Genomic DNA, 19,366 nt, shown 5'->3' with positions numbered 1-19,366 from the left:
GCTCTCCGCCTCCTATACTTGGGGGGTGGCCAGCAGACTTTCTCGACTCTCTCTCCTCCTCTCCGTGTGTTCTGCCAGCCGCCTCCTCCGCCGGGGCTGCTGGGCTCCCCCAACTGCTTCCTCCTCTGAAGAGGACAGGGTACCGGAGGCTGTGTGGTTCACTGCCCTTTCCTTTAGTTTCTCTGCCCTCTGTCGTTTGGCCACAACCTTTTGGGCCATTTTGCGTTTGCCCACGATGCTCCAGCCACCTTCCCCCTCGGCTCTCTCCTCTTCCATGGACTCCTCCTTGTCTTGTGGCGGGTCCTGGAGGGTCTATAAGGGGGTGCTGGGCCTCGGGGTGCTTGCACCTTCCTCCCTGATGTCCTCTTCCGTTGTGTCGGGTGCCTCCTCTGCAGAGGTGGTGGGTACGTCTGACCCTGCCGGGGCCCCTTCAGTGCCAGCACCTCCCCGGTCACCTGTGCGTAGGTGCCTCCACGTCTCAGGCAGGCCCTGAACAGGTGGCCAGCCAGTCCGCAGAGGTTGCGGGACTTGGCCTGCGTGCATTCTTTAGTCAGGTGGCCCTCTGTTTTACAGTTCTTGCACATCACCGCCCTGCACTGGGCTGCAATGTGCCCCGCCTTGCTGCAGTTTCGGCACACCCTGGGTTGCCCCGCGTAGATCATGAAGCCTCAGTTCCCTCTGATGGCGAAGACCGAGGGGGGTGGATGACACAGCTGTTGGAGTCCAGCCTCAGCTTCACCTTGGCCTGCCGCTTGCTGGTCCAGATCCGCAGGCCGTTCTTTACATCCTCACAAGTTCCTACGCTCTCCACATACTGGGCGAGGAATGTGAGGGACGTCCACCACCGGCACGTATGGATTGAACATCTGAACCGTGACAGTCCGTTCCTGCTGGGTGGCGGTGGCAAAGAGGGGCTGTGCTCTCAGCAGCGACAGTGGCACCTCGCTCCCCTTCAGCTGGAAGTCCCGGTGCAGCCTCTGTCACCCTGCAGCCTGCCAGAAGGTGACATTAAAGAAGCCGGCGAAATCCTGCATGCAGTACACATCCTCAGGCGTAAATCCACAGCATTCCATCAAGACCTTCCGGATGAAGGTCTCTCGGGTGAAGCCGGTGCCCCCGTTCCAGTCTCGCGCTGTCTACCTGACAGTGTTCCTGATTCCCGGACCTCGAGCTGATGCGCTGGTCTCTGCCGCCATCTTCCTCACCGCTGTCGTCGCTGGTACGGGGTGTTAGATTGGGAGCCAATCAGCATTAGGATCCACCCCTGTGCCAGCGAGAAATCGTCTCCTCCACCTTCCGCTCAGATAAGAACAGATACTACACTTTATCCTCGCCCAAAGGCTGAGCAGCGTAGGCTTGGAACATAGACTGTTCCACGTAGCCGACAAAAGGGCAGGCATAGCTCGGGCCCATGCAAGTGCCCTTGGCTACACCTTTAGTTTGAAGGAGGTAAAGAGGAGCGAATGGAGGAAATATTAAGGGTGAGGATAAGTTCTGCCAGGCGGAGGAGAGTGGTTCTGAAGGGAAACTGGTTGGGTCTGGTGTCCAGAAAGAAACGGAGAGCTTTGAGGGTTTCTGCTGGGGGACGGGACTGGACATCCACAGTGAAAGTAAGATGATGAGGTCCAGGGAACCTGGATCATTGAGAAGATCTGATCCCGAACTGAACCCCCGGCTGATCCGCGGCCCCCGGGGGTTCGCTGCAATACCAGAAATGACCGCGCGGGGGCCACAGCGGTCGCGCTGCACGTCGGGATACGGTGCCGCCATGTTGCCTGCCGGCAGCGCGTTGAGGTAACGGGGCGCTCCCTCGTTAATCCCCCCACCCGCCCGAACGCTCCAGCGCTCCCTTGTACTCTCCCCGTCGGCGCTCCCTCATTAATCCCCCCACCCGCCCGAACACTCCAGCGCTCCCTTATTAATCCCCCCACCCGCCCGAACGCTCCAGCGCTCCCTTGTACTCTCCCCGTCGGCGCTCCCTCATTAATCCCCCCACCCGCCCGAACACTCCAGCGCTCCCTTATTAATCCCCCCACCCGCCCGAACGCTCCAGCGCTCCCTTGTACTCTCCCCGTCGGCGCTCCCTCATTAATCCCCCCACCCGCCCGAACACTCCAGCGCTCCCTTATTAATCTCCCCACCCGCCCGAACGTTTCCAGCGCTCCCTTGTACTCTCCCCGTCGGCGCTCCCTCATTAATCCCCCCACCCGCCCGAACGCTCCAGCGCTCCCTTGTACTCTCCCCGTCGGCGCTCCCTCATTAATCCCCCCACCCGCCCGAACGCTCCAGCGCTCCCTTGTACTCTCCCCGTCGGCGCTCCCTCATTAATCCCCCCACCCGCCCGAACGCTCCAGCGCTCCCTTGTACTCTCCCCGTCGGCGCTCCCTCATTAATCCCCCCACCCGCCCGAACGCTCCAGCGCTCCCTTGTACTCTCCCCGTCGGCGCTCCCTCATTAATCCCCCCACCCGCCCGAACGCTCCAGCGCTCCCTTGTACTCTCCCCGTCGGCGCTCCCTCATTAATCCCCCAACCCGCCCGAACGCTCCAGCGCTCCCTCATCGGCCTCCCGCACTGACGCTCTCTCTGGTCGACAGGCTGAGCCGGGCGCTGACCGAGGCGTCGGAGCGATGCGGCGACGAGGAGCGGCAGCTGCGGGAGGACCGGGGACGGCGGAGCGGGACCGTCCAAGCCGGGTCAGTGTCTCCGGTACAAACACACCCCCTGCCCGTTACTGAGCACCAAACCCCCGTGTCGTTCGGTAACCACAGGAGCTTCCTCCCCACACACACCCTCCTCCCACCTCTCTGTCCTCTGCTTCCCCTCCGAACGGCGAACCATCTTCTGCACCCCCGTCAACACCCTCCACTCCTCCCGTCCTCTCCCCCAGCCCCTCGCTTCTTTCCCTCTCTCTTCACCCCTCCCCTCCTCCCGTCCTATCCCCACCCCCTCCCCTCTTTCCCTCTCTCTTCACCCCTCCCCTCCTCCCGTCCTATCCCCACCCCCTTCCCCTCTTTCCCTCTCTCTTCACCCCTCCCCCGTCCTATCCCCACCCCCTCCCCCTTTCCCTCTCTGTTCACCCCTCCCCTCCTGCCGTCCTATCCCCACCCCCTCCCCTCTTTCCCTCTCTCTTCACCCCTCCCCCGTCCTATCCCCACCCCCTCCCCCTTTCCCTCTCTGTTCACCCCTCCCCTCCTGCCGTCCTATCCCCACCCCCTCCCCTTTCCCTCTCTCTTCACCCCTCCCCTCCTGCCGTCCTATCCCCACCCCCTCCCCTCTTTCCCTCTCTCTTCACCCCTCCCCTCCTCCCGTCCTATCCCCACCCCCTCCCCTCTTTCCCTCTCTCTTCACCCCTCCCCTCCTGCCGTCCTATCCCCACCCCCTTCCCCTTTCCCTCTCTCTTCACCCCTCCCCGTCCTATCCCCACCCCCTCCCCTTTCCCTCTCTCTTCACCCCTCCCCTCCTCCCGTCCTATCCCCACCCCCTCCCCTCTTTCCCTCTCTCTTCACCCCTCCCCTTTCCCTCTCTCTTCACCCCTCTCCTCCTGCCGTCCTATCCCCACCCCCTCCCCTTTCCCTCTCTCTTCACCCCTCCCCTCCTGCCATCCTATCCCCACCCCCTCCCCCTTTCCCTCTCTCTTCACTCCTCCCCGTCCTATCCCCACCCCCTCCCCCTTTCCCTCTCTCTTCACCCCTCTCCTCCTGCTGTCCTTTCCCCACCCCCTCCCCTTTCCCTCTCTCTTCACCCCTCCCCGTCCTATCCCCACCCCCTCCCCCTTTCCCTCTCTCTTCACCCCTCCCCTCCTGCTGTCCTATCCCCACCCCCTCCCCTCTTTCCCTCTCTCTTCACCCCTCCCCTCCTCCCATCCAATCCCCACCCCCTCCCCTCTTTCCCTCTCTCTTCACTCCTCCCCGTCCTATCCCCACCCCCTTCCCCTTTCCCTCTCTCTTCACCCCTCCCCGTCCTATCCCCACCCCCTCCCCCTTTCCCTCTCTCTTCACCCCTCCCCTCCTGCTGTCCTATCCCCACCCCCTCCCCTCTTTCCCTCTCTCTTCACCCCTCCCCTCCTCCCGTCCTATCCCCCCACCCCCTCGCTTCTTTCCCTCTCTCTTCACCCCTCCCCTCACCCTCTACACTCCAGCCCGCATCCTCTCCCCATTCCCTCCATCTGCACATCCTCTAAACCCCCATCCCTGTCCCTGATCTCTCCACCTCACCTCTCCCCCCTCCCCCCTCCCCCCTCCCCCCTCCCCCCCTCCCCCCTCCCCCCTCCCCCCTCCCCCCTCCCCCCTCCCCCCTCCCCCCTCCCCCCCTCTCCCCCTCTCCCCCTCTCCCCCTCCCCCTCTTCCCCCTCCCCCCTCTTCCCTCTTCCCCCTCCCCCCTCCCCCCTCCCCCCTTCCCCCTCTTCCCCCCTTCCCCCCTCTTCCCCCCTCCCCTCCCCCCCTCCCTCTCCCTCCCCTCTCCCCCTCTCCCTCTCCCTCCCCTCTCCCCCCTCTCCCTCTCCCTCCCCTCTCCCCCCCTCTCCCCCCCTCTCCCTCTCCCTCCCCTCTCCTCCCTCTCCCTCTCCCTCCCCTCTCCTCCCTCTCCCTCTCCCTCCCCTCTCCTCCCTCTCCCTCTCCCTCCCCTCTCCCCCCTCTCCCTCTCCCTCCCCTCTCCCCCCTCTCCCCCCTCTCCCCCTCTCCCTCCCCTCTCCCCCTCTCCCTCTCCCTCCCCTCTCCCCCCTCCCCCTCCCTGCTCCTCCTCCTCCCCCTCCCTCTCCCCCCACCACTCTGCCCTCCCCCCACCATCCTGCCCTCCCTCTCCCCGACCCCCACCATTCTGCCCTCCCCCTCTCCTCCCCTCAAGGTGACTGACAGCTGACTACTGCTCCCTGAAATCCAGATGCAATGACAAGTCCCGATGCAAAGTCACAAGATAGAGGAGCAGAATTAGGCCATTCAGCCCATCGAGTCTGCTCCGCCATTCCATTATGGCTGATATATTATCCCTCTCAACCCCGTTCTCCTGCCTTCTCCTGTAACCTTCAACACCCTGACTAATCAAGAACCTGTCAACATCCAGTTTAAATATACTCATTGACTTGGCCTGCACAGCTGTCTGTGGCATGAATTCCACAGATTGATCATGATGTGGCTAAAGAAATTGGTCTTCATCTCTGTTCTAAACGGATGACCTCTGGTCCTAGACTCTCCCACTACAGGAAACATCCTCTCCACATCCATCTATCGAGGCCTTTTAATGTTTGATCGGTTTCAATGAGATCTCACCTCATTCACCTAAACTCCAGTGAGTACCGGCCCGGAGCAAACACTCCTCATGTTGCAACACACACAAAATGCTGGAGGAACTCAGCAGGCCACGCTGCGTTTAAGAAATAAGTACAGTCAATGTTATGGGCCAAAACGTCGACTGTACTCTTTCCATAGATGCTTTCTGGCCTGCTGAGTTCCTCCAGCATTTTGTGTGTGTTGCTCGGATTTCCAGCATCTGCAGATTTTCATTTGTTTGTGATTGGATCCTCATATGTGAACCCTTTCATTCCTGGGATCATTCTCCTGAACTTCCTCTGGACCCTCCAATGTCAGCGCATCTTTTCTTCAATAAGGAGTACAGAACTGCTCACAGTACTCCCAAGTGTGGTCCGACCAATGTCTTCTAACACCTCAACAACACATTGTAGTCCTCTGGAAGGACTGGCCAGTGTTGTGGCACAAACTGTGTTGTCAGAGTTCCAGTACATTGGCATCCTGTCACTGAGCGATTCTTCATGTTTATTCCCAGGAAGGGCCATGCTGCAGACATCCTCCAGGAGGAAGGAGTTGCCACCAACAAGACAGAGGAACATTCAGAGAGCTCTGGTGGGGCAGAAGTTTGTGTTTAAGATTAATCTTTAAGATAAAATTAAAATAAGATTATCTTTATTTGTCACGTATATTGAAATGAACGATGAAATGCATCATTTGTGTCAATGACCAACACAGTCCGAGGCTGTGTGGGGGGAAACCCACAACTTACTAACCGTTACCAGTATGTGTTTGGAACGTCGGAGGAAACCGGAACACCCGGAGAAAACCCGCACGGTCACGGGGAGGAAGTACAAATTCCTAACAGACAACTGAACTGGGGTCGCTGGCACTGAGTGGTGGGTGCATGGATGTGCTGCAGGGGTGGTGACATAAAGGGACATTAAGGAACTCTTGGATAGGCACATGGATGAAAGAAAGCTGGAGCGTTACGTGGGGAGTGATCTCAGAGTAGCACAAAGGGCCTGTGGTTAGAGGGACGGCACAGTGACGGGCCCGTCCAGCCCAGTGTAATTTGTAGTTTTTAATTGTGTGTTGCAATGTACTGCTGCTACAAAACAACACATTTCACAACATATTCTGCTGATAGTAAACCTGATTCTGATTTTGACCTTCTGGGTGAAAAAGTTCCCCTCGGGTTCCTATTAAATCTCTCCCCTGTTGCATTGGAAAACTGATCTGTGGTTGATTGTTAAGCACTTCTATCAGCTTGATAATTTTACAGATGTTGTGCTGTAAGGAGTTGATTCTTGTTTTGGACCAAATGCCTGTGTCATGGGTCAGAGTAGGTGGGTGTGTGGGATGGCCTCCAGGGTGTCCTCTGCTCTCACTGGGTCTGTTCCCCACGCTCACAGAAACGGTTAACATTCTCCACACTGACACTCTCACCGAGGTTGGAGGTTCCCTCTGCTCTGGGTCCATTCCCCACGCTCACAGAAAGGGACAACGGTTAACATTCTCCACACCGACACTCTCACCGTGGCTGGAGGTTCCCTCTGCTCTGGGTCCATTCCCCACGCTCACAGAAACGGTTAACATTCTCCACACCGACACTCTCACCGTGGCTGGAGGTTCCCTCTGCTCTGGGTCCATTCCCCACGCTCACAGAAACGGTTAACATTCTCCACACTGACACTCTCACCGAGGTTGGAGGTTCCCTCTGCTCTGGGTCCATTCCCCACGCTCACAGAAAGGGACAACGGTTAACATTCTCCACACCGACACTCTCACCGTGGCTGGAGGTTCCCTCTGCTCTGGGTCCATTCCCCACTCTCACAGGAAGGGACAACGGTTAACATTCTCCACACCGACACTCTCACCGTGGCTGGAGGTTCCCTCTGCTCTGGGTCCATTCCCCACGCCCACAGAAAGGGACAACGGTTAACATTCTCCACACCGACACTCACTGAGGTTAGAGGTTCCCTCTGCTCTGGGTCCAATCCCCACGCTCACAGGAACGGTTAACATTCTCCACACCGACACTCACCGAGGCTGGAGGTTCCCTCTGCTCTGGGTCCATTCCCCACTCTCACAGGAAGGGACAACGGTTAACATTCTCCATACCGACACTCTCACCGAGGCTGGAGGTTCCCTCTGCTCTGGGTCCATTCCCCACTCTCACAGGAAGGGACAACGGTTAACATTCTCCACACCGACACTCACCGAGGCTGGAGGTTCCCTCTGCTCTGGGTCCATTCCCCACGCTCACAGAAAGGGACAACGGTTAACATTCTCCACACCGACACTCTCACCGTGGCTGGAGGTTACCTCTGCTCTGGGTCCATTCCCCACGCTCACAGAAACGGTTAACATTCTCCACACCGACACTCTCACCGTGGCTGGAGGTTCCCTCTGCTCTGGGTCCATTCCCCACACTCACAGAAACGGTTAACATTCTCCACACTGACACTCTCACCGAGGTTGGAGGTTCCCTCTGCTCTGGGTCCATTCCCCACGCTCACAGAAAGGGACAACGGTTAACATTCTCCACACCGACACTCTCACCGTGGCTGGAGGTTCCCTCTGCTCTGGGTCCATTCCCCACTCTCACAGGAAGGGACAACGGTTAACATTCTCCACACCGACACTCTCACCGTGGCTGGAGGTTCCCTCTGCTCTGGGTCCATTCCCCACGCCCACAGAAAGGGACAACGGTTAACATTCTCCACACCGACACTCACCGAGGTTAGAGGTTCCCTCTGCTCTGGGTCCAATCCCCACGCTCACAGGAACGGTTAACATTCTCCACACCGACACTCACCGAGGCTGGAGGTTCCCTCTGCTCTGGGTCCATTCCCCACTCTCACAGGAAGGGACAACGGTTAACATTCTCCATACCGACACTCTCACCGAGGCTGGAGATTCCCTCTGCTCTGTGTCCATTCCCCACTCTCACAGGAAGGGACAACGGTTAACATTCTCCACACCGACACTCACCGAGGCTGGAGGTTCCCTCTGCTCTGGGTCCATTCCCCACGCTCACAGAAAGGGACAACGGTTAACATTCTCCACACCGACACTCTCACCGTGGCTGTCTGTTGTGTTGATTTACAGCTAGAGGCACAGGCCCTTCGGCCCACTGCAGCCATGCTGACCGGCAACACCCATTTATACTCATCTTACATTAAATTCCACGTTTTATTCTTGCAACTTAACTGACAGCGGCCAGTTAACCCACCGACATGCACATCTTTGCGATGTGGGAGAAGCAGAGTCATCGGGGAGAATGTACAAACTCCACACAGACAGCACCCAAGGTCAGGATTAGGGGACGTCAACAGATGTCAAATCGATTGTGGGGAACAGGGGTTTCTCTGCATCATCACCACTCCCCCTCCCTTCAGCCCCCCGCCCCCCCGATCTCCTGCACACTGGAAGTGTTTAAGCATAGATTAGTCTGCCTGCGGTTATTTCCCAAACTACACAGCAACAGAAAAGCCCCCAGACCAAACCTCCAGACTAAAGGCCAATTTATACTTCTGCGTCAAAACTACTCTGTAGGTATGGCGTAGCCGCGTACTCTACACCGTACCCTACGCCGTAGCCTGACGCGCACCTCCCCAAAAATATAACTACACGTCGCGGTGACGCAGACCACAACAACTGTGATTGGTTTGGTCCGCTTGGTAGCATCGCATTTCCTCTTACGCTGCAATAGCTTCCCATTGGGCGACTGAAGGGCAGGGAAGGAACTCTGGCTGCAATGCTTTCCATAAAGCTTTACAGACCTCCGAAATTATAGAGGACCCTGTGCTTGATGCCAGTTTGTAGCCAGCTGCTACAGCCTGTTGACTTCCACCTGAAGTTAAAATTCGAATGTGATTGCCAGTCTCTGAGTATACTGTGCGTACACTGATGCAAAATAAATGGTTGGAGACAATGAACCAAATCGTCAAATCTACCTGCGGACATCTGAAAATATTTAAAATGCATTTCCTCCTCCATGTCTCTCAGTAGCCAGACAAGCAGAGAAAATTCATCCTCCTTCAGTTTCAGTCGCCATTGTTTGAAGTTGAGTTTCTTCGAGTTGAGTTTCAACACGAAGAAACTCAACACAGTGGCATAGAAACCACCGCCAACGAGCGTTTTGGCGGTGAATTGCAGAGCGGCGCAAACACACCAACGCACAAGTATAAATGCTCACAACGGCGTAGGCCACTTGCGTAGTCTATGGTGTCGGCTACTAAGCACAAGTATAAATCAACCTTAAGGGCAGAGACTTGCTTCAGAGGACAACAAGCCCCCATTCCCTTCAATATTATTGTGGATGTACAGGACACAGCATGCAATCCCCCACCTGTCTGGATTCACCTGTCACCTTCTAGCCTGTACTTGTCCCCTTCTTCCCCCACCTTGTTCTGGCTTTCGGCCCAAAATGTCAACTGTCTTCGTTTCCATGGATGCTGCCTGACCTGACGAGTTCTTCCACAGTCTGTGTGTGATCCTCTGGATATCCAGCATCTGTAAAATCTCTTGTGTTTATGCTTTTGAAAAAACTGGAGGCTGAAGTCTGTGAGATTCCAAGTCCAGTGAAAGCCTAGAGGTGGCATGTCTTGTGGTTGGAGGACTGTGTGGTCTGTCTGTGTGGCTGGGTGGGTGCGATGAAAGAGGCCTATTTTGGCCTATTTCACTGTTGTTGTTCTACTGCAGATTGTGGGCATGCTATGTTGGCGCCAGAATGTGAGGCCAACCCGTGGGCAAATTCTCAGATAGTGTTGGTTGTTAACGTAAACAATGCATTTCACTGCATGTTTGGTTGTACATGTGGTAAGTAAAATAGACCGTAGAACGGTACAGCACAGGAACAAGCCCCTCGGCCCACAATGTTCTGCGAACAAAATAAATCAGTCATCAAATCCCTCTGCCTACGCAATGTCCGTATCCTCGCATTCATGTGCTTGTCTAAACGTTTCTTAAACGACTCTGTTTCTGCCTCTACCACCACCCGAGGCAGCGCATTCCAGATACCCACTTTGTCTGTGTAAAGAAAGCTTGCCCATCACATCTCCTTTGAAGTTACCCCTCTCACCTTAAATGCATGCCCTCTGGTATTAGGCGTTTCAACCCTAGGGAAAAGATACTGTCTGTCTACTCTACCTGATGAATTTGAATCTGTAAAATCTAAGCAGGGTCACAGCCTGGATGTGGAACTCAGCTCACATTCCCTTCATGTTCTGTTACAGGACAGGTCTGTGGTCGTGGTGAGCTGCAGGAGCTGGAAGTGTTGAATAAAGCCCTAGCTAAAGCCTTTCGAATACGACAGACACACGGTAGGATGCTGGAGGCAGAGCTGATGCGAGTGGGCAGTCCTGCGGGCAGCACCCAGGTGATGGACAGAAGCTCAACAAAGGAGGCCAGGAGCCATTCACCAGGTGTTACTCACGGCACTGTCAGTGTAAAGGAGGGCAAGGCGGGTACTCAGGTGGTACCTTCACGGAGTGGTCTCAGTGGGAAGAGGACTACAGCGCATTCTGCCTCCTTCAGGAAACCAGTGGCTGTTGCGTTGAAAGCTCCATACAAAACCGAGCAGGTAGGGAGGAGGAGGTTGGTGTGGTCCGCTGCAGGACGTGCTGCTCAGTGCTCTTTGCAAAGACGACCACGAGCAGAGGGAGTCGTGGCCACACAGCATCCAGTTCAAAGGGCAGGAGAGAGAAACCTTTCTGCAAACCCCACCCTGAGGACGTTCCGACGCCACGTACAGACCCCTGCAGACCCAGACGCTGGTTCCGCTGCACCATTTCCTCTTGTTAAGCAGCAAACTGAGAAAAGAACTGAAGAGCCACCGAAGGCAAGTGTTTGCAAAGGGGACAAGCTGCAGACTGACACCTCTATTGTGGAGATGCCCATATTAATCACACTTCACACAAGCAGGTAAGAAGTTTTAAATTACACTTAACAAGTACAAGTGAAACATAGAATTCCACAGGACCTTGTCGGGGAAGAGGCAGACTTTGGGCTGCCCTAGATGTGGTGTTGAGAACAAGAGCTCTCGGGACAGAGATGAGAAGAAATTTCTCCATATGGAAGGTAGAGAAGCTTTGCAGCTCAATAGTTTTAGATACCAAGAGAATGAATGTATGTGAGGTCACTGTTGAAAGTGGTGCTGAGCGAAAAGATCAGTCATGTGGGGTAGCAGGCTCAAGGGGCTGAGTGGCTGTTGAAGTCGAGGGATAGGAATGAGTGTAGAGGATTGGGAAGTGATGGAGGGAACAGAGGGAAAAGTGACAGGGATTTTGTTCCAATGCGAATTCGGGAGGTGACCTTCACTCGTGAGGGGGATTTTGTTCCAATGGGAATTGGGGGGGTTGGGCTTCACTCGTGAGAGGGATTTTGTTCCAATGGGAATTGGGGAGGTGAGCTTCACTCGTGACAGGGATTTTGTTCCAATGGGAATTGGGGAGGTGAGCTTCACTCGTGAGAGGGATTTTGTTCCGATGGGAATTGAGGTGACCTTCACTCGTGAGAGGGATTTTGTTCCAATGGGAATTGGGGAGATGAGCTTCACTCGTGAGGGGGATTTTGTTCCAATGGGAATTGGGGGGTTGGGCTTCACTCGTGAGGGGTATTTTGTTCCAATGGGAATTGGGGAGGTGAGCTTCACTCATTTGCTTCATTTCTAGTTTGAAAATTTAACAGATTGTTCCCTTTGGCACAATTACACTACAACCATCGGAAAAGTAACGCATTCCTAAACTTCCACAGGTCTTCACTGCAGCTTCCTGCAACATGGAGAAAGCAACACATCCGAAGCATGCGGTGAGCACATTGTCCGCAACAGTACTCCCCTGGCGTCTTCAGGAATGTTTGTTAATTCCACTATCAAATACTTCTCCTTTTGTGTGCCCATGTCAAATATATAACCACCCTCCCACCCGTGTGCCTCTGTTAAATACTTCCCCCGTTGTATGCCCCTCTCAGTGTTGCCTCCCTGGTAATAATAGTCTCTTTATAGAGAGCTGGATTTCACTTTGCAACCCGCGCCATTAGCTAGTGAGTGAGTGAATAGATGGATGAGCAAAGGAAGGGAGAGGATCACTTCTCTGGGCTGAAGCTCTTCCCTTGATCCCAATCACGTCACTGCCACCAGCCTCCTCTAATTCCTTTTATAAGAGAATCTGACACCACAGAGTAGACTTTTATTTCAGGTGTTGTTCGATTTCTTTTTTTCTCCAGCTTGTGGGACAAAGTATCCAAGAGCAAAGCCATTGCCACTCAGGGGAGGACCCACTTCATGGAGAGGATCCAGTCAGCCGTATCCTTTCACCAGAGAATCACAACTCAGAAACAGGCCCTTCACCTCACCGTCCATGCTGACCAAGAGGCCTAACTAGTCTAGTCCTATTTGTCTGTGTTTAGCCTATATCCCCCTCAAACCTTTCCTATCGATGAACCTTTTAAGTGCCTTTTAAATTCTTGAAGACTGAATCCATCGATTCTTCACAATCCGCAGGCACAGCTACACTGTAAAACAGAAGAGTACAGTGCAGGCCTTTCGGCCCACAACAATGCTGTACTGGCCTTCTAACTCACTCCAAGAACAATCTAACTCTTCCCTCATACATAGCCTTCCACTTTTCTGTCTTCCATGTTACCCGTCTGAGTCTCTTCATGTGTCCCTGGCAGTGTGTTGCATTCTCTCTGTGCAAAAAAACCCAGTTACTTCTGACATCCTTCCTATGTTCTTCTCCAGTCACTATAAAATTATGCCCTCTTATATGAGTCACTTGAGGCCCCATGTGCCACCTAGGCACTAAGGATTCAGACGACGACGACGTATGAATCATTTGGGAAAAGTATCTGGTTGTGCACTGAGTCTGTGGCTCTAAATTATGCCCTCTTGGGAAAAGCCTTTGGCTGACCACTCAATCTGTGCCTCTAAGTCTCTTTTCAGTGGATTGTATTTAATATCAACACTGCTACTTTTGCCATTGTAAATCCTGGTTCAAAAATTGTGATTGTGCTGAAGTGAAGGTGGAAGGTGCAGCAATTTCAACCCTTTCAGCTATTTCCCTCAGCTTATGGTGCAGTTCCATTCACAGCTTCCGTCTGTGAGTAACGCGGAGATTGAAGAGCGATTAGACCACATCTCTGATCTGTACCGTTGCATCAACCAGTATATGTACACAGACTCTCTGCTCAATTCCATCGGTACGTTCTTTACAGATTGTCGTTAAAAGCAAACAATGCTGCAAATGCTCACCAGTAGAAGGAGGAAAAGGACTGACGTTTCAGGTCCAAGACTTTAGCAAAGTCTTTGACAAAGTCCCACATGGGATGTTAGTCAAGAAGGTTCAGTCATTTGGCATTCAGAATGAAGTGGTCAATTGGATTCGACATTGGCTTCATGGGAGAAGCCAGAGAGCAGTGATAGATTTTTGCCTCTGACTGGATTCTTGTGACTAGTGGTGCACTGCAGAAATCAATGCTGGGCTCATATTAATGATCTGGATGGTAATGTGGTAAACCAGATCAGCAACTTTGCAGATGACATCAAGATTCAGGGTGTGGTGGACAGTGAGAAAGACTACCGAAGCTTGCAACAGGATCAGGACCAGCTGGTGAAATGGGCTGAAAAATAGCAGATGGAATTTAATGCAGACATGTGCAAGGTGCTGTACTTCAGTAGGACCAACCAGGGTAGGTTTTATACAGTGAATGGTAGGGCACTGAGGAGTGTGGTAGAACAAAGAGATCCAGGAATACAGGCCCATAATTCATTGAAAGTGGTGTCACAGGTAGATAGGGTCATAAAGAAAACTTTTGGCACATTGGCCTTCCTTACTGATTGTAGGAGTTGGGATGTTACGTTGAAATTGTATAAGATGTTGGTGACGTCTAATTTGGAATTTTGTGTGCAGTTTTGGTCACCTACCATAAATAAGATTGAAATAGTACAGAGAAAATTTACAACAATATTGCCAGGACTGGAGAACCTGAGTTTTAGAGAAAGATTAAGACTTTGTTCCTTGGAACATAGAAGATTGAGAGATTTGATAGAGGTATACAAATTATGAGGGGTATAGATAGGGTAAATGCAAACTATCGGTTAATATGGGTTAAGGTTGAAAGGTGAAATGTTTAAGGGGAACATGAGGGGGAATTTTTTCACTCAGAGGGTGGTGAAAGTGTGGAACGAGCTGCCAGAGCAAGTGGTGGGTGTGGGTTCAATTTCAAAGTGTAAGAAAAATTTGGATAGATACATGCATGGGAGGGGTATGGTCTGGGTGCAGGTTGATGGGAGTAGGCAGATTAATGGTTCAGTGTCGACTAGATGGGCTGAAGGGCATGTTTCTATGTTGTAGTGTTCTATACCTCTGTGCACCTTCGTCAGAACAAAGTCAGAGAAAAAACACATTCGTTTTCATTAGCAGAGAAGGTAGGGAAGAATGGGGGGAACAAAGGGGAATATCTCTGGTAGGGTGAGACCAAATTCCTTACTGTGGCAATGAGGAGCAAATTGCTGTGTGTAATGTTTTACTGATCACAACACTGAGAGACCTGCCCAGCAGACCAGACCATTCAGAGGATTAGACATACAGTGCAGAACAGGCTGGTCCGGCCCTTCTAGCCTAATCATGAGACAAGTTACAATGACCAATTACCAAGCATACTAACTGGTACGCTTTTGGGAGGAAACCAGAGCACCCGGAGGAAACCCACGCAGTCACAGGGGGAGCATACAAACTCCTTGCATACAGTATCAAAACTGAACTCTGAACTCCGACGCTCCAAGGTGTAATAGTGTTGTGTTGATCAATACGCTACTGCGGTGCCCCTGACAGTTCCTGCTTCCCGTTGACAGTCTGATTTATACATTATTTTATTCCATTTGTGAAAGATCAACTGGCTCATGAGGCCTTATTTTGACAATCTGTCTTTGGAAAGTTTTGATTGGAGATTATCTGCCAGTATTAAGCTTCCATCTGCTGGAGATCTAATGAACAGTTGATGTCACTCGTGTTCAGATGGTTGAACTGTATGACAAGCTGTTTCTCTCATCCCTTCCAGATTGTTTAATGGTAGTCCTCCAGTACAGGTATTGTGTGTCATGTTGTGATTGTTGTTTACTCCCAGCGTGGTCATGCCACCCTTCTCATCCATTGCTATTTGAAGGAACTTTTTCTCATGTAGGAAATGGAGTTAAATCCAGATCTCTGCAAATTAAATCAAAAGATCACTCATATTGGAACTGTGGGGGCTGACCTCAGTCCACCTTCCATTCCAAGGTTGTGCTCATGGCTGGCTTCCTCAGTGAGTATGCAGGGTAAATAAGAATTGTTTTTATTCACAGATGCTCTCAGTTGTCAGCGGGAACGTGAGCGAGAGCAGGCACTGGACAGATGCCAGGAGACTCTATCTAGCCTCCTTCACTGCATTCAGCAGCTGAGAGATGGTGAGTGCCAGCATTTTCTCCTTATAGCCCACAAGCCTTTGATGCTTCACATCTGACTACGTGGAGCAAGCTCACTGATTGTATAGATTCTGAAAGTCCATCTGCCACGGATAAGGGTGTTCCCTGCATTGACCATGTGAAATTTCATCATCTCTGATCTGTCTGTGGAGAATTCAATCTCCGCAGGCACCAGGGATGAGCTCCCGTTCACTACACCGAACGCTTAGTCAGTTCAAAGTTCAAATTCACAGTAAATTTATTTTCGATGTACATATATGAGACTCAGTTTCTTGTAGGCATTTGCAGTAAATATAAAGAAACACAATAGAATCAGTGACAATCCACACATAACAAGATGTACGACCAGTGTGCAAAAGAGAACAAACTGCAAACACAAAAAGAGAGAGAGAAAAAATAATATATACTGTATAAATAAATAATAAACATCGAGAATATGAGAAGAAGTCTTTGAAAGTGAGTCCATATGTAGTGGGAACTGTTCAGTGATGGGGCAAGTGAAGTTGAGTGAAATTATCCCCACTGGTTCAAGAGACTGATGGTTGAGGGGTAATAACTGTTCCTGAACCTGGTGGTGTGGGTTCTGAGGCTCCTGTACCACCTTCCTGATGGCAAGAGCAAGAAGAGAGAATGAGCAGGCTGGTGGGGGTCCCGGATGATGGATGCTGCTTTCTTGCAACAGCGCTTCGTGTAGATGAGCTCAGTGGTGGGGAGGGCGTTACCCGTGACGTGCTGCGATGTATCCACTAGTTTTTGTAGGGTTTTCTGTTCAAGGGCACGCCAGGTTGTGATGCAACCAGTCAGTATACTCTCCACCACACATCTGTAGAAGCTTGTCAAAGTTTCTGATGATTCATTGCATCGTTAATGGGAAGTTTCATCACCTCAGCCCCGAGCGGGGATTTGTCTGTGGAGAATTGATCTTTGCCCAATGAAACAGTGGACGCTACTTCAGTAAATATATTTAAGACAAGGTTGGATAGATTTTTGCATAGTAGGGAAATTAAAGGTTATGGGGGAAAGGCAGATAGGTGGAGATGAGTCCATGGCCAGATCAGCCATGATCTTATTGAATGGTGGAGGAGGCTCGAAAGGCCAGATCACCTTTTACAGACCTTTGGAATAAAGGAGTCTGAGCACGCCAAACAGTTGCTCTCTCGCCCAGCCTCAGCAGTGCTAAGCCATTGGAGCTAATAGACCATGTGCTTTCTCTCCTGGGAAATTGCCATCCTTGTTTTATTTTTAAATAGCTCTTCATGCGGCAAATGCCTGATCAAGTTCTTAGTTCAAGATCATAGCTCTTGCTAATGTACCTGTGAAGGACTATAGGGAGCTTCTGCATTTGGCCAGGCAGATGTGTATAATTCCTCTTCTTTTCACTGCCTCAGTAAGCCCGGTCAGCAAGACCCCCAACATAAGGATGCCCGCGGCTGAAAAACATAGGCCGCGGATGCCCGGGCCTGTGTTTTTACCATATTTGCTTTGGTGTGAACGCTAGGAAGTGCGAATGGCCTTGCAGCTTCAACAGTGCCAGCGCATTGGGACATCAGAGATCTGAACGCCATGGGTTTCAGCTGCCAGGGTCATCTGTTCATTACGGACACCCTTTCAGGGCAATGCTTCCTGTGTGACACGGGTGCACAGGTGAGTGTGCTGCCAGCATCACCTATTGAGGAGGCAAAGAGAGACAAAACCTCACTGGAGGCCGCCAACAGTAGCAGGATCCTGACTTACAGGACACGACGGGTGATGCTCTGTTTCAGTGGGCAACGTTACACGTGGGACTTCATCCTGACTAAAGTGGCTAGACTTCTGCTCGGAGCAGGTTTCCTGTGTGCCCAAGGACTATTCGTCAATTTTAACTGCCAGCTTGTTCAGGTCAAGGCCTTTGGGTCATTACCCGGCTTCCCCAGTAAGTTCCCCACAACGACTCTTATCAAGTGTATGCACCACTGTATGTGAATTTACTCAACTGCTGTGCAATTTCCTAAACCTCACCAAGCCCATATTCTCCAGTACAGTCATAAAAAATGGAGTCGAGCACCACATTTCTGCACTGGCACGCCAGTCCATGCCTGTGTGCGTAGACTGGACCCAGAAAAGCTGGCAAACACGAAGGCTGAGTTTGCCAACATGGAAGACTTGGCATTTTATGCTGGTCGTAGCCCCTGGGCCTCACCTCTCCATATAATCCCCAAGTCCGATGATGGTTGCCACCCATGTGATTACCAATGCCTTAGTGAGGCCACCACCCCCCCAGCCGATCATTTCCTGGTCCTACACATCCAAGATTTTTCGGCACGTTTGGCTGCAAAGTTAATATTTCCCAAAGTTGATTTAGTTGGGGCTGCCATCAGGTGCCTGTGTGCTGGGTGGACCTTCCCAAAGTAGCTGTGATAACCCCATTTGGTCTCTCAGTTTCTATGCTTGCTGTTTGCACTAAAAGATGCAGCACAGACCTTCCAATGGCTGATGGACCCTGTGTTAAAAGAACTAGATTTTCTTTTTGTTTCCCTAGATGACATACTTGTTGCCAGTACATCCAAGTCTTGTCTCATCTCTGCACACTTTTTGAATGCTTAAGCCAACATGGGTTGATCATTAACCCTGCCAAGTGCCAGTTTGGGTTGTCAGCCCTTGACTTTCTCAACCATCACATCTCGGCAGAAGTTGCAAAACCCCTCCCATCTAAAGCAGTCGCTATTATGGATTTCCCACTGCCCCACACTACTAAAGAAAGCTACAGGAGTTTTTAGGTATGGTGAACTTCTATCATTCCACAAGCTGCTGAACTTGTGCTTCCCTGTATAGTTTGCTTAAGGGCAATATCCCTAATCACTTGCTAGGCTGGTCCGCAGACAAGACCAGGGCATTTGATGACCAAACGAGCTCTTTCCAACATGACCCTCCTGGCACACCTGCTCCCCAAAGCACCTGTAAGTCATTACTAATGGTGCCTCAGACAACGCCGTGGGTGCTGTGCACGAGCAGTGGGTCAGAGGTGTGTGGCAGCCACTCATCTTCAGCTGGCACCTCTGTCCCCTGAGAGGAAGTACAGCATGTTTGACCATGAGCTGTCCGCCATTTTAATTTTCTTCTAGAGGGTCACCATTTCACAGCGTTTGTTGACCACAAACTCCTTGTGCACATGATGGCTAAAATATCAGACCCTTGGCCTGCAGGGCAACACCACCACCTGGCCTACATATCAGATTTCACAACTGATATACAACGTATCAAGGGGAAAAATAATGCTGTGACCAATTTCCTCTCATGGCCAGCCCTTGAGGCCATACACATAGGGGTTGACTAAGCTGGCATAGCAGCCCACTTAGCTATTTACCGAACAGAAGTCACGGGCCTGCGGTTGGCTGACATTAAGTTTGGGGAAGCTGGGTTTCTCTCCTATGCTATGTCTCAACCAGACATCCTCACTCCATAGCTGGATGTGGAATGTTTTTAACTCTGTATATGGCCTCTCACATCCAGGCCGGAAGGCCTCACAGAAACTGGTTGCACTGAAGTTTGTGTGGCATGGCCTTAGAGAGGACTTGCGCGATTGGACTGCAGCCAGTGAGTTGTGCCAGTGGGCAAAAAGTTGAACATCGTGTCCAGGAGCCATCAGCATCTTTTGAGGTCTGTGAGCGGCTGTTT

At 52.1% G+C, this 19,366-nt stretch overlaps 1 protein-coding gene across 1 annotated transcript in view; it reads left to right on the top strand.

Moving 5' to 3' along the window:
* The first annotated feature begins 1,522 nt into the window (after positions 1-1,522).
* The window catches only part of LOC134352209 (tubulin epsilon and delta complex protein 2), a 32,012-nt gene continuing 14,168 nt past the window's right edge, over positions 1,523-19,366 (top strand). The window contains exons 1-8 of the mRNA XM_063059505.1: positions 1,523-1,794; positions 2,596-2,694; positions 5,780-5,856; positions 10,485-11,172; positions 12,004-12,057; positions 12,475-12,553; positions 13,329-13,449; positions 15,593-15,694. Of these exons, the coding sequence (XP_062915575.1) occupies positions 1,616-1,794; positions 2,596-2,694; positions 5,780-5,856; positions 10,485-11,172; positions 12,004-12,057; positions 12,475-12,553; positions 13,329-13,449; positions 15,593-15,694 (1,399 nt within the window). The 5' untranslated portion in view covers positions 1,523-1,615. The remainder of the gene's footprint in view (positions 1,795-2,595; positions 2,695-5,779; positions 5,857-10,484; positions 11,173-12,003; positions 12,058-12,474; positions 12,554-13,328; positions 13,450-15,592; positions 15,695-19,366) is intronic.

The sequence above is a fragment of the Mobula hypostoma genome, chromosome 9, assembly GCF_963921235.1.
Source record: "Mobula hypostoma chromosome 9, sMobHyp1.1, whole genome shotgun sequence".
NCBI classification, from domain to species: Eukaryota; Metazoa; Chordata; class Chondrichthyes; order Myliobatiformes; family Myliobatidae; genus Mobula; species Mobula hypostoma.
The sequence above is the reverse complement of the archived record's forward strand: the minus strand, read 5'-3'. Positions and strand labels throughout refer to the sequence as shown.